Source organism: Microchirus variegatus (assembly GCF_963457635.1).
Source record: "Microchirus variegatus genome assembly, chromosome: 5".
Taxonomy (NCBI): Eukaryota; Metazoa; Chordata; class Actinopteri; order Pleuronectiformes; family Soleidae; genus Microchirus; species Microchirus variegatus.
Genome location: NC_139806.1, coordinates 17,867,108 through 17,881,039, shown reverse-complemented (window position 1 = coordinate 17,881,039; position 13,932 = coordinate 17,867,108). Strand labels below are relative to the sequence as shown.

Here is a 13,932-nt window from a genome sequence, read left to right as displayed (position 1 = left end):
TAGGAGCAATGAAGCTTACATGGAATGTGCCCTCACCCCACTGCAGAAAACATTGGGATCTTGTCAAGTTGTTTTTGTCCGGCAGCAGCATGCTCTCAAGGTCGTTTCGAGTGCTTCTGAAAGTTTGTGTACATGCTTGCGTGCGAACGCGTGTTTATCAGAGTGTAGTATTTGTACAGACGGCCAGAAACGGGAACCAACCGTGTTTTTGATCTCGCAGAAAAATATTTGTTTTATTTATAAGTGAGAAATAAATGCATGCAGTTGGTTACATGTCGACGTCATCACTCCCTGCAGCAGACTGTGATCTACCAGGTAGGGTTGATGAAATACTAAGCAGCAGTAATGATAATGCAGAGACACGCTGTGCCGTCAGAGCTTTAACAGATCAATAGCTTTTTTAAAGAGCACATTAATTATCTTTTGTTGTGAGTTGATGCAGCAGAATCCTGAAGTAGTTCTCAGCTCAGTGGTGGCTGCATCTGAAAGTCAATTCCCAGCTTTGCCGTGACCGTGTATCAACAGTAGGATGCGCCAAAGCAGCTTTTTATGCAGGGACACACTTGGATATAAAACCTCACTTTAAAAAGGAAATATGCGTTAGGTTTACACTCCCAGGACTCAGCCAACATATTTCACCTTTGTGCATAAAAACAATGATAGTTATCTTTGCTGTTTAGACTATGAAACTATGCAGTTATACTTTGCATTAATGTATATCCAGAGGTGGAAAGTAAATAAATAAATGTACTGGTGTTACTGTAATTGAGTGGGTTTTTTTGTGTACTTAAATATGTTTTTGTTTTTTTGTAGTTGTTTTTTAAGTGAAATCACATCCATTTGTAAAAAAAAATGTTAGCCTAATTAAAATAATATCACAATGAAGAGGACGGGTGGATTGACGTTATTTAAGGGACTTTGACCCATTTTTATTGATACATTATGTGTTTATATATTTTATTTGGTAAGAAATAACCTTGTTAAAGGTCCAATATAATGCAAAATCAACTTTTTGATCATTTAAATCCTGATATTTGAATGTCTTATCAGTCGGCAAAGTGTGAAAAAAAACTCATTCCTCATTCACTCATGTTTTTGTGGTCCTCCTCAGTCTAAGTACAGGAGATAAAACATGCGATGTTGACTTCCGCGCTCTTTGGGACGTCACAATGCGCTAAATTCCTGGAATTGTTGTCTCGTGGAGCTCCGCTTTGTCCATAAAACATGCGAGAGTGCTGGCGAGGGCAACGGCATCCGTATCCGAAAACCGGAAGTCTGCAAAGTCTACAAAAAGCTCTAATCTTGGCTCCACAGTGCAGCACAGAGTTCTACACAAACTTCCAGTCTTAGAGGATTTATCTGTCCAGTGGATACATGTTATATATGATGGCAATGTGCCTGCTAGAGCCTGCAAATGATCACTTTTCCAAATGCTAACTGCTGTTAGCTCCCAGTAGCCTCTGTGGCTGATGTCATTTCCTGTCCCTAAAGTTTAATTTTAATTTTTTTGTTTTTTTCTTAAAGAGATACTACTAAACAGAGCGTTCTGAACAGGGCTGTTTTGGCAGAGTGATTGAACTGCTGTGGTGCTTCATCCTTATGGTATTTTGACCAAAGCATGTCACAGACATGTTCATCAGGACACCAGGGAACTAGGTTAACTTGGAGAAAAAGTGGGACCTTTAAAAAAGTAACTAAGTAAATTTTACTCTGAGTACAATTTAAACAAGCCACATTTTTAGATCAGTACTTTTACTTGTACTTAAGTAAAATGTTATCAAAATAGTGGTGCTTTTCCTTGAGTAGAATATTTCAGTAATCCTTGTGTATATGATGTCATAAGTCTGTCAGATGTTTCTGCCACACTTTGAGAGTCTGACCTGTAAATCTGAACATAAGCAGAACGACTCACTTTCCACTGAAGTGGATCTGAAATTGTAGTTTTATCATATGGTTTGCACGCATGCTAGTAGCATGCACCATCCCATTGCATGAACACACGATAAGGGACCGTACTCAGAAGCTTGTTTGTTCCTTCTCCGTGTTAAAGGTCAAACAAACTTCCACGGGCAGTTTGTCCCCATTTGCTTCAATTAGTTCAATAAGAATCGAGCCTTCAACAAGTGCTGTCTTTCAAGAAGAGGCCTCTTCTTTTTTCTTTTTTTTTTGTTGGCTGCCTGTCAAGCCTATAGATTATATAACAGTGGTGGGATTCTCTTCATTGTGGTTTGCAGGAAATTTGGCTCGGTGCGGCGCTAACAAAGGCAGTAGCTTTGAGGCTAATGAGGCATGGCAGTATAATTCAGAAAGGAAAACATGTTTGTTACCACAGACGGTTTGCTTCTGCTGCTTCAGATAAATCACTGGAGTAACAAGTAAAACTGAATATTAGACATTTTGGTAACTGGGATAACAAATCAAACATTTTTGGCTGTTTGTTCTTTATTCTTTTTTAGTATTATTATTATTATTATTATTATTATGTGTGTGCACTTTTTTTGTGAAACGACCAAGGATTGTGATTGTTTTTGTTTTAAAAAATAAAGCACAATGATACAATGATTGTGTAGGTGCCTCTCTCGCTTTCTCTTTGTGTGTACACAGGCATGCCGTCAAGCTCATAGCCCTCAGGTGTGCGCGGTCTCTGAGGAGGCGGGGCTGTGCCTTTAAAGCCCTGCAGTCCAGCCATGCTTACTCTCCCTCTCTTGCCATTGCATTGCATCCGACACACACATCCATGCACCTGCATTTAGAACTTATACACCTGATTACAGATTTATTTTGTTCATATTATTACTTCTCTTTAAAAATAAATATTAATTGCCGACATCTCTCTTGTTAATGATTGTTTTTTGTCAAGTCTTGACAATCTGGTGGGTGCCAAACTCGGCACAGTACCCATGAGTGAATCAATAAAAGACCTCACTTTAAACTAAGCCTCATGTGGAGGACAGCTCGTTAACACAAACACATCTTGCACAGTGTCAACAAACATTAATTGACACAAATGCAACTTAAACACATGCAAGTCTGAAGAAGAATTAAGGCAAGCGTTTAATTAGTTAAAGGGGAAGGCTTCTCTGATGTGTGAGCGATGCCTGGAGGAAGCAGAGGAACAGGATCCAGGAAAAGAACTCCGCACTACACTTAGGAACTGTTTTTATAACGATTTATGTAGCTCATTAATATTCAGCTTCATATAGTGTTCACATTTAGATTTCAGTGTAAAATGAGCAAGGCCGTTGGCCATATTTACCATTGTAAATAAAACGGTAACACATGCATAATTGTCACATTATGCAAATGGGACAAGTTGTATCTCATTGTATGGTGAATGCAACGAAGTGGAGTTTAAGTATTTGTACTAATAAAATAATTACATTTTCTTTCTATCTGCGAACGGTGACTGCTATGGTACTTCATGGGTGATATGGTATGTTTGCATAGGCCTGAAATACTTTTGTGTGAGCATGAAGAACACACATTGTATGTCTCTGTATTAACCTTCAGCATTCAGTGCCAGTACCTCAATGTCAAGAATGTAAGAGACTTGTGTTATTCAATAACGGATGTTGAAATGTTCTTTTCTTTCCTCTTTTCCTATTTGTATTTCGTTTCCATGTTACACTGGGCATTTTGCAATCTCAAAAATCACCTTCACTCTTCTCCTGACCTTCCTGTTGTTCAGAGGGTAGAACTATTATGTCGGATTAAAGGAGCATGAAGGATTCTGAACACAAATATTAACACAGGACACACATTAACTCGAAACTGAAAACTCCAGGGAGTGTTCTGTCGGGGCCAATGTCACTTACATTACCGCATGCATCATTAAATTTTGGTCACACAAATTTACCAAACTATAAGTTCCATGCACCGTGTTTGTAAATGATTGTACACATGCAGCCAGGGTCACGTACGACTGTCCTTCTCACAAGCATCTCACATACGAATGAGTCATCTTTAACATATTGATGATTAACTAATCTCACATAACTAAAATGAAGCTGTGTTGTTTCTGTTTCCAGTTAAAAGTGACACAGTGTTATAATGCCTGCAGTTATTACTGTAAACAAGAGGAGATAAACGATCTTACATTATGTTCTTCCTCTGATAAGACATTTTCAAATTGTCATGGTATCATGGGATTTGTATGTGTGCAACGAGCATAAATGTTAGGAAGAAAAAAAATAATTTCTATTTCTTAAACTTGTTTTTTTATACATAATTAATATGAGGAAATGCTGCATCACAATGTCAGCACACTATATTTAGGTGTGAAAGATTAATTGACACCCAGTATATTATTTGTTGATGACTGGTATATGTGACTTTCAATATTTCTGAATAGTCACTAACTTGGAGTGTAAGCATCTCAAACCTGCATGCAATAAATACAGCATTAGCATTTAGACATTTGATATTTTATAGATTTAATTATTCAGTTTTACAGTAAGTTGGAACATTTCATTAATTGCTGTAAAGGCTTCAAAACACTTTAAAGTTGTGCATTTCTCTGCTTAGAACACAGATCATTTGCACATTAACCACAAAAGCTGACACAAACATTTCTCTGGTGATTTCTGATGATCGTTAAAGTAACATACAGCATACTGTGACTTTTCATTTGCTAGCACATTGTCCCAGTTATTTTCTGGAAGCTTATCATGGAAATGATGAAGAAAAAGCACCGTGTGCATGAAAGTGTGTTTGTGTGCAGATATGGAAGACATCTGGCATTTGATTTGCCAACACATGGTTTATGGTTGTAACTCATCATCTAAAAGTGATTCCATGGAGGTCTCAGCCTTTGTTGAGGTTAATCCTCAGATCCTACCTGTGACACAGTAACAACAGACTAAGGTTTTTCTTCTTTTTATTATTCAGAGAATAAAAGACAAAACAACGGCAGTCTGTTTTGATCATTCCAAGAACTTTTCCTCAAATAAGTGCACATTATGTAGAATAATGTAAGTCATAGGCTTCAGTTATTGCATATGAGTGCATTGCATCACTTTTGTTGATATAGATTAACATCATCTAGCAACATAAAGCTGCAGCAAATTATTCTCTACTTTAATAATGCATTGTGTGAGAAATCAATTTGCACAAACAACCCTCTTGAAAGTGATGTACATTCGTAAATGATAATAAAAGTTACTTTCATTATTGATTTAACCAATTTCCCCCACGGATGTCTTTTCTGTGATGCATCTCCTATGATATCACAATACTACTGCAACAAAATATCTTTACAACATTGTTATTGTACAGTTTGAACTAGGTAGTTTTACACTGATAAAGCTGCAGTTTAACGTGCATCTCTACACGTCGTCTTGTCTTTGCAATATCAGCATTTTCTGGGAATACTGTGCTTCTGCGGCACGTTTTGAAATTCCTGATATGACTTAGATGCTGAGGCTGACTGAGTGACCGTGCTGCTGCACTTTCTGCAACACCGTTTGCTCACCCAGCAGATCGGGGCTCCTCCCCCCTGAGCAGGCTGTTTAATTCCTGTGAGGTGATGACTGCTTAGTAACGTAATAAAGTAGCTGGATGCAATCCCGAGGCACAATGTGTGGATCATGTTCATCTGAAAGACCTGCTCTCTGCTCCACTCCTGCGATCACACTGCCTGCTGCTCTCGTGTAAGTACTGCAGGTCACAGCCGTCTCAGTTTTTACATGTGATGAGGGGAGAGTTGTCTCAGCTGGTTCACTAACTCACCAGGACTTATGAATAAAAACACAGCACACACAGCGGGGACTGACAGAGGGAGAGCAAGTTGTTGCAGTTGGTAAGTTGTAGCCCTGTAATCTCGAGGAAAAGAGAACCACTCACTGCAACTCTGGTGCCTTAGAGGTTTGCTTAATACAGTTTTATGAGATGTAGTTTTGATTGTCAACATATTTTTTTCATGAATGTGAAGTAGATTGCATGGATTTCAGTTAAAGTGACTAATTTTCCTTCATCCTGGTTAAAGTTCAGCTTGTGACAGCACGTGAACCCTTGGATGATTTAAGTTGTGATAATTTGCCCTCATGCACAATGTTTAAAGAATGCTCTGTATGGCATTTTGTAACGGAAAGTCATAAGTTTAAATCTCTGGTGGAGTTATAAATGTTGTGCCCACAGGCAGCCATCCTGATGTGGCTCAGTACTTTTTCACACACACATACACACACACACACCAAGAATACGTAAGTAGGCTAATCATTTTGCTCATTATTCTTTTTGCCAGGAGGTATCTGTCCTGGTGTAACTGTCAGAGCATAATGGCGGCATTTAAAGGGATCTGGACCAAGGACTTCTGGAGGGCTGTATCTGGAGAGTACCTGGCCACTCTCATCTTTGTCCTTCTCAGTCTGGGCTCCACCATCAACTGGGCCGCAGGAGAGGAGAAGCCTCCCCCCGCTGACCTAGTCCTTATCTCATTGTGCTTTGGCCTCAGCATTGCCACCATGGTGCAATGTTTTGGCCACATTAGTGGTGGACACATAAACCCAGCTGTCACTGCAGCTATGGTTGTGACCAGAAAGCTAAGTCTGGCAAAGGCGTTTTTCTATGTGGTGGCTCAGTGCCTGGGCGCCATCACAGGAGCTGCGATTCTCTACCTAGTCACACCTGCGGCTCAAAGAGGGTCCCTCGGCGTGACCGCAGTAAGAATCTGACCATGTTCATTTGCAGCACTGTGTTGTTGTCATAATATTTCCCCACTGTTTTCTAAAGCAAATCTCCTATTTCAAAGGTGAACATCCCAGTAGGGTACGGCCTTCTTGTGGAGCTCCTTATCACATTTGAGCTGGTGTTCACTGTCTTCGCCACCTGTGACCCTAAACGCACAGACCTTGGGGGCTCTGCTGGCTTGGCCATCGGCTTTGCTGTGGCAATTGGTCACTTATTTGCAGTAAGTACCTTCCAATAAGAAGGATAAGGGATCGATTTGGAATAGCAGTTATTTGCAGCAGCAGCAGCAGCAATATAAAAATAACAATGTATTTACCTAAAATGTCTTTTCAAACTGTTGTAACAATTAAACCAACCTTTCTTAGGAATCATCCAAATCTATCTGCTGAAATACTAAGATTAAATCACAGCATTGTTTTAAAATCAGCGCAGCCTCATCAAAGTACTGTGGAACAAGATAAGTTCCAAGCACATGCCTCTTTAGCGTGTTATGAAAGCAGGAGGCAGCATTGATGCCTCTTGGAAAAAAAACCACAGGTGCATCAAAGCATCTATTCTTCGATGTGTGATATTGTTCACTTCTTAGTAATTCACACCCACATGCACATCTTTATTGGAGGCTGCCATCGCATGGCAACCGGTCTCTGGGGGCTTCCTGAACCTTGCAGAGCAAATGAATGCACAGGTAAATTGATGTTATGGTTTGCGCTGCTCTAGTGATTTCCCCTCTCGCCCTTTTTAGCAAATTTATATGTACATACTGCATATTTCATCTTGTGTAAGATGGAAATGTCTCATCCTGAGGAACCGATCAGCATCATTTAACATACCTCGCAAAGTACGTTTTACACTAAACGATGACGTTTGATGATTTACTTTAATAGCAATGTTACTGTGTGCCTTCCAGATTCCTTACACGGGAGCCAGCATGAACCCTGCTCGCTCACTTGGCCCTGCAATTGTCACACTAAACTTTGAGAACCACTGGGTAAGAGACACAGTCCGAATAGCATAATCTTTCTTTCAGGGGTTAGAGTGGCCACATATTTGCCTGACTCCACTTGTTCCACTTGCATATCAAGGATTATATGTAAGGGATTCATCGCGGTGCACATCAGGTTACTGTACTCAAGTGTCATGGCACGCAACATAGAATGCTGATGTACGTATTTTGCAGTCCTAGTGGCGGAAAGCTCATACAACAGTCGGTCAGTGAGCCATGCTGAAACCTGGTAAGGTCAAACTTCCCGAACCAGTGCCAGAACGGTAAAAAACAGGTGGTAGGTAGCAGCAGCAGCCACTGCAGCAGCAGCAGCAGGAGTGGTTGCAGTAATGGTAATAGTAGTAGCAGTAGTAGACGCAGTAACAGTCGAAAAAGTAGAAGTAGTAGTAGCAACAGCAGTGGTAGTTGTTGAAGACGTAGTAGTTGCATAAGTAGAAGTAGGACGGAAGGAAGTTGTAGTAGTAGCAGTAGTAGTAGTCGTAATCGCCTCAGTAATATCAGTAAATACAAAGTAAACACCACAGAGGTGACAGGGTTTCAAAGCTCACTAAAACTGCCACACTGTCTGGGTTATACTTAGTAAATGTCACCGTGGCTAGTATCATATTCAAAAGTGTCCTTACGTGTTTGATTCTGCAGACTCTGATCTACCTGCCTGTGATAAACGTGTGATCCTTTTACTTTTTTTGTCACTTTTGGTCGTGATGTCAGTGAGCAACATTTTGTTTGCCAGAAGTAAATAACAGAGAAACAAGGAAAAATAACATATGCCAGCTGACTAAGTAAAGTTTCTGTCTCTTTCTTGTCTGTTTATGATAGGTGTACTGGGTGGGACCTATTCTGGGAGGCGTACTGGCTGCTGGCCTTTATGAGTACCTGTACTGCCCTGACCCTGAGATAAAGAACAAGCTAAAACTGACTTTCCAAAAGGACCCATCAGGGAAATACAGGGAGGTGGAGGTGGACGATATTACCATCAAACCGGGCTCCATCCACACCATCGACCTGGAGAAAGCTGAGAAGAAAGATCCTTTCCACGACTCGGCGGGAGAGGTGCTTTCGTCTGTATGACTATCACGTGCACTGGAAATGGAGACCAATCTGTAGACCAGATTGACAATCAAACTTTGGATTACCTATCTTGAGCCTGTCCCCTCCCCCCTCCGACGACTAAATCCTCATCACGGCAGAATATATTTTGGATCAATGAGACTTTACAGCAGTGCTGAATTACTCTCATCGCCATAAAGCTAATATAATGTTATGGCTCAATCACACAAACATCTACAGTGTGTTCAATACTCCCCCCCGAGTGACTTTGCAGCAGTGTTGGCACGCAACGCCCGTTGCACTCTGCGAGACACCGACGATAAGACATCGTGCAAAAGAAATATTTCGTGGGGTCAACCAATTAAGAAGGGTCATCACGCTGTACTACAGAAATGAAGAAGAACATGCAGCCTTGTTATTTCTGGATTAGTGTCACATTTGGTCCATGTACTGTATATGTAACAACAGGTGAGATTTTCCATGTGATCATTAAGCACATTACAAGTCCCAGGCAATGTAAGACAGTTTTGACAAGCATTATTATCCAGGTTATACTACAGTGATCTCTATTTTCAGTGCATTGGTCGAGGCAGGAAGCATCCAGTTCATCTTTATGGAGGCATTGTGTTTCTGTAAAGGTTCATCTCCACTTTTTTTATGTTAGTCAAGTCTAATAAATGTTCACTTTTATTTCTGTTTTCATAAAACTGTGATACTTAATAATTTAGATTGCTTAGATCCAGATTTGGTTCTTTGGTAGCATATCGCCTAAGTCTGTTTAAGTTGCTGCACTTTATACTCAAGAATTTAATTTATTGACTATAAATGTGACTGATCTGTCTCTGTGCCTCCTGTGCTCGAACAGTATTTTTTAAATTATTCTGGCAAAATGTCCACGCTTCACGATGCAAAGACATTTTTTTACCTCTTAACATTTCTGGCATTGGGTAAAAGCATAGCCGCACAAAGAATGTTCACATATTTATAAGGATTCCCATGGCCATTGTTACCAGGTTTATCAATTTTATCTCTTTTTTTTATGTCACAAAGTGCTAGACATCGGGTGCAGGAGGAGGAGTGGTCCAGATCAGTGATGGATTGGCTCATCTACCTTTAGATGATTCTCCCTATGGCCACGTAAATGTCTCTAATGGGTGTTCCCTGTGAGATAAGTCTTCATATATAGTCTCGTTAAATCAGCAGAGAGTACAGGAGATGAGACCACTTTGTGATGTGAAAATAAAGGCGATCTGTTATCTCTTTTTATTTCCTCCAATAAACAAACAACTAGAACTCCAATCCGTTTCTTTAATGTTGTGGAAATTATCAGCCCCACTGCTCCTGCTGCATCAACTTGAAAACAATATTTTCCACCCACATGCATGAACTCCATCATCTTTCAGACTTGTCCGTGCTGCAACAGCACCACCTACTGGCTACAGTGTGAATCACACACTGTGGAATAATCCCTCCGTTTTGTATTTCTCCAGTGGAGGGCAGCCATGAGCCTTGGATGCACAGCTTACTCTGCAAAGACAGGCGGGCACAAGTCCTAGTTTTATTCATGAGTCTGATCCACATTTCATTTGAAATTGATCCAGGCCATTAGCTCAGGACTACACAGGATTGTATGGCCCTTAAACACAGATCCAGTACTTAAGTGGGATCTAAAGTAAGTTAACACAGACATAGTAACAGTTTTTTTTTTTTTTTAATCTTTGTACTCTTAGTATTGTGTCAGTTGTAACAGTGCCTTAATTGAGTTGCATTAGCCACATGGTTCTGTATTAACCGACTGGAGTTGAATAGTTTCTTCCTCAGCACTGCTGTCCTTTACCTGCAGACACACTGCCTGTATCCCTCAAGGCCTCAGTGGCTCGAGGCCAGCGCCATCTCAGCTCCCCTTAATCGTCTTTATTACTCAAAGAAATGATTGCATAAATCTGATGTTTCATGCATTGACTATTTCCTCTTGGGACGGTGGATGGGAAATAGGCTCACACTCAGATTTGATGTATTGGCCCCTGCTCATCCCTAGATTAAATAGAGAAAGACAGGTGAGGATGCCAGTCCCCACTGAATTGGAAATTTGGTTTTGTTATGAATTTCATATTGGTTAGAGAGGGACATTTGCTGAAATTCCTTGTGATGCATTTTCTGTCGTCTGTGTGTCAGTTCATATGAGCAGACGCTGTAAAGAATCAATCACACCCTGAGATGTAATCAGAGAAATTGAGGTTGTGGTTGCTGGGTGAAAAACAAAAAGGTGGACAAAGTTGCCTCATTTAGGCGAAAAAAATAATAATAATTAAAGGTGCATTATGTAATAAATCTAAAGCAACTGGCCATAAAATCCTCCTAATATGTCACAGAGACTCAGGAATAATGTTCATATAACAAACTGAACTCACCAACAACAACAGTACAGACAAAATATTTGCATTAAAAAAAAAATGTTGACTGCAAATAATGTTTATGTTTTGAAATCATGTTTTGGCATGTGGCGCCACCTACCGCCGTCTACCAATCATTGCAGTCAGTAGAGTCTCAGCTGCCGAGCAACCACGGGTTGCCAGTTACGTCAGAAAACGAAACTTAAAAGACCTCGGTATTTTGAATTTGAATGTAGTAACCGTTTTTGGCCACATTCTTACATATGGCACCTTTAAAAGTGACAGCAACTAATCGACCAACACTCAATATCAATATCTTGAATGACTTATCAGCAAGATGCTGAGCAGAAGCCTATTAATGCAAAGCCGGTACACTCCATAATTTACATTCACATACATTGCAAATGCTACACAATGGCAAAATGATGGGAATGTTGTTACAAGCAGAACTTCATTAGCACATCATACAGATGCCAGCAAAGTGTATCTCAAAGTGCATCTCGCGCTTATCTAACCGAGAACAGATTCCTTGTGACTTCAAAATTCAGATCCCCAATTCCCCAGCACACAACAGAGGGGGGCAAAAAGATAAAACACACACCTTAAAGATCATTAGCAATTAATATTTGGGGATTCGTGAGGAAAAACAGCGTTAAACACTTGTTTAATAATTCATATTATAAACAAGAAAGTCTCCCACTTCCTTAATAATTTAGACGTAAGCTAATGTTGATTTATTCAGGAAGGTCTCTGCCACCAGCAGCGCCTGGAGTGCCCAAATTTGAATTAAAGTAGGACAGTAGCAGGCGAGTCTGTAATAACATTTGTATAATTTTATTATTGCTCTGGGCTCAGTTCATTTCCTCCTCCAGTAGCTGCGTGAAATTGTTTGATTCTGGAAACTGCCTTGAGTCTGCGGCTCTGGGGTTGGAGGGTGGTACAGGAACAGGAAGGCATGCGACACTCTCTCCCTCTGTCTGATGCTGTCAGACACACACACACACACACACACATACATACAGAGAGGGAGAGATAAATAACTTTATTATTCTGGGTTTTTGTAATACTGTTACACTGGCTCACTTAATAACTCAAGCTGTCTTGGGAATATGATTGATATTCTCACTCACCTTGTCACTTATGATAAATATTTTACCACATTTATGTGAGGACAAAAAAAACAAAACGCAGGGACTCATTCATTACATTATGAAATCATATACAGTAAAATGTGAGAGTTTGTGTTTATGTCTCTTTCCAGGAGAGATCGCAGTTGCTCTCGTATTCGTCAAAGAAAGTCACTTTCACGGGTTTCCCGTGTGAGGAGTGTGTGTTTGCGAAGATCCGATGATGAGATTCCAGCTTTTCTGGGACTTTACTACAACAAACTATTTCATTTAGCTTGGCCCAAGAGGAGAAAGTTCATAACCATTTGGACGGTTTGCGAAACCATCGAGTCTTATCATGTGATTCCGAGTTTGCGATGCTCCTCTACTATATTGTGATTTTGTTTACCAATGATAGGACTATCATTTCCAGAATGGTAATCTACAAAATTCTGATTACTCCAACGCAAACAATGTTTGGAAGGTATTAGCTCATGTAACACACACCTGAGACCCCAGTGGCTTTGACACAGGAAGGGAGGGTGGAGAAGTTCTGATTGGTTTCCTCAGGGCTCTGCTTCCAACTTCCCACCCGCACACATTCCCTCACTCCTCCTCCTCCTCCTCCTCCTCCTCCTCCTCCTCCTCCCCCCACCTTCAATTCCTTTATGCAGAGCAGCCCAAACTGCAGTTTGATGAAACACATTTGTTTTTCTTAACTCTTGCCTCGCCATCATGGCTAAATCTCCAAGGCCTGTCGGTGTAATGTGGCCCAAAAGCAATTGGGTTAATGAGAGGATATATGTGCAAGTGTGGGACTTGACCGGAGGAGCTGTTTTGGTCTGCTCGTGTTATTAGGGAAACCTTTATTATTGTTGCCCTCTAGTGGGAACCATATAATAGGATTACATTTTATTAGAGCCTCACAGCATTACCCAAGCACCCCCCCCACACACACACACACACACACACACCCCGCACCCCCCTCTTGTCTCTCTTCCCCTCATAGTAGTGTCACTTCTCTGTCCGCTGGAGGTGGGACAGGTGCATTTGGGGCTGTGAGGAAAGCCAGAATTAGGGATTGCAAGTGATACCAAGGGATCAGGGATCATCTTCTTTGCTTACTTTAGGAAAAGTGACGTGTTAGTTTAAAACATTGACTTTTTTTCAATCACTTCTGTGAAACAGCAAACTGAAACTGCTTCCTCTGGCAGGAGAAACTCAGCATGCAACGTTTGCTTTCTAGAGTGAGCTCCATCTTAACCAGTGCTCTAGTCTAAATGTTGTTGCATACGTATACAATGACAATGTATCTTGCGTTTTGCCAACATGCCACAGTTTACTTTTTGGATATGTATGTAAAATGACACTGAAGAAATACCCTATAGCACATAGGTGTTTGTTTTACTAACCGAACAAGAGAGCTCCTGCGTCACATGATTAACACTGTGAATATGCAACCTCCGAGAGTTTAACTTGACTTACTGTGCTATCACTCGGATGATACCGTAGCAACAGACATTCTGCTAAGCAAAATTGTATTGTGCCAAAGATAATATTTGATGAACAGTTCTGGCCCAGAAACGGCGCAACCCTGCAGGGCAGATTGAGTCAGGCTGTAGAGCAGCTTCAGCACTTTCCCTTATTCATCCAACTCCCTTACATAACCACAGGCCATTAGAGGGGTGTGGCG

The 13,932-nt window shown here is 40.7% G+C and overlaps 1 protein-coding gene across 2 annotated transcripts; it reads left to right on the top strand.

Moving 5' to 3' along the window:
- Positions 1 to 5,556: 5,556 nt before the first annotated feature.
- aqp4 (aquaporin 4) lies at positions 5,557 to 10,020 on the top strand (the record flags this gene model as incomplete). 2 transcript variants are annotated; one of them, XM_083888826.1, is made up of 5 exons in its annotated part: positions 5,557 to 5,648; positions 6,242 to 6,659; positions 6,749 to 6,907; positions 7,595 to 7,675; positions 8,510 to 10,020. In XM_083888826.1, the coding sequence occupies 5 exons, from the start codon at positions 5,557 to 5,559 to the stop codon at positions 8,759 to 8,761; spliced, it is 1,002 nt and encodes a 333-aa protein (XP_083744952.1). In that variant the 3' UTR covers positions 8,762 to 10,020. The 2 variants fall into 2 exon arrangements, with proteins under 2 accessions (XP_083744952.1, XP_083744953.1); XM_083888827.1 differs by lacking the exon at positions 5,557 to 5,648 and adding an exon at positions 5,668 to 5,797.
- Positions 10,021 to 13,932: the final 3,912 nt, after the last annotated feature.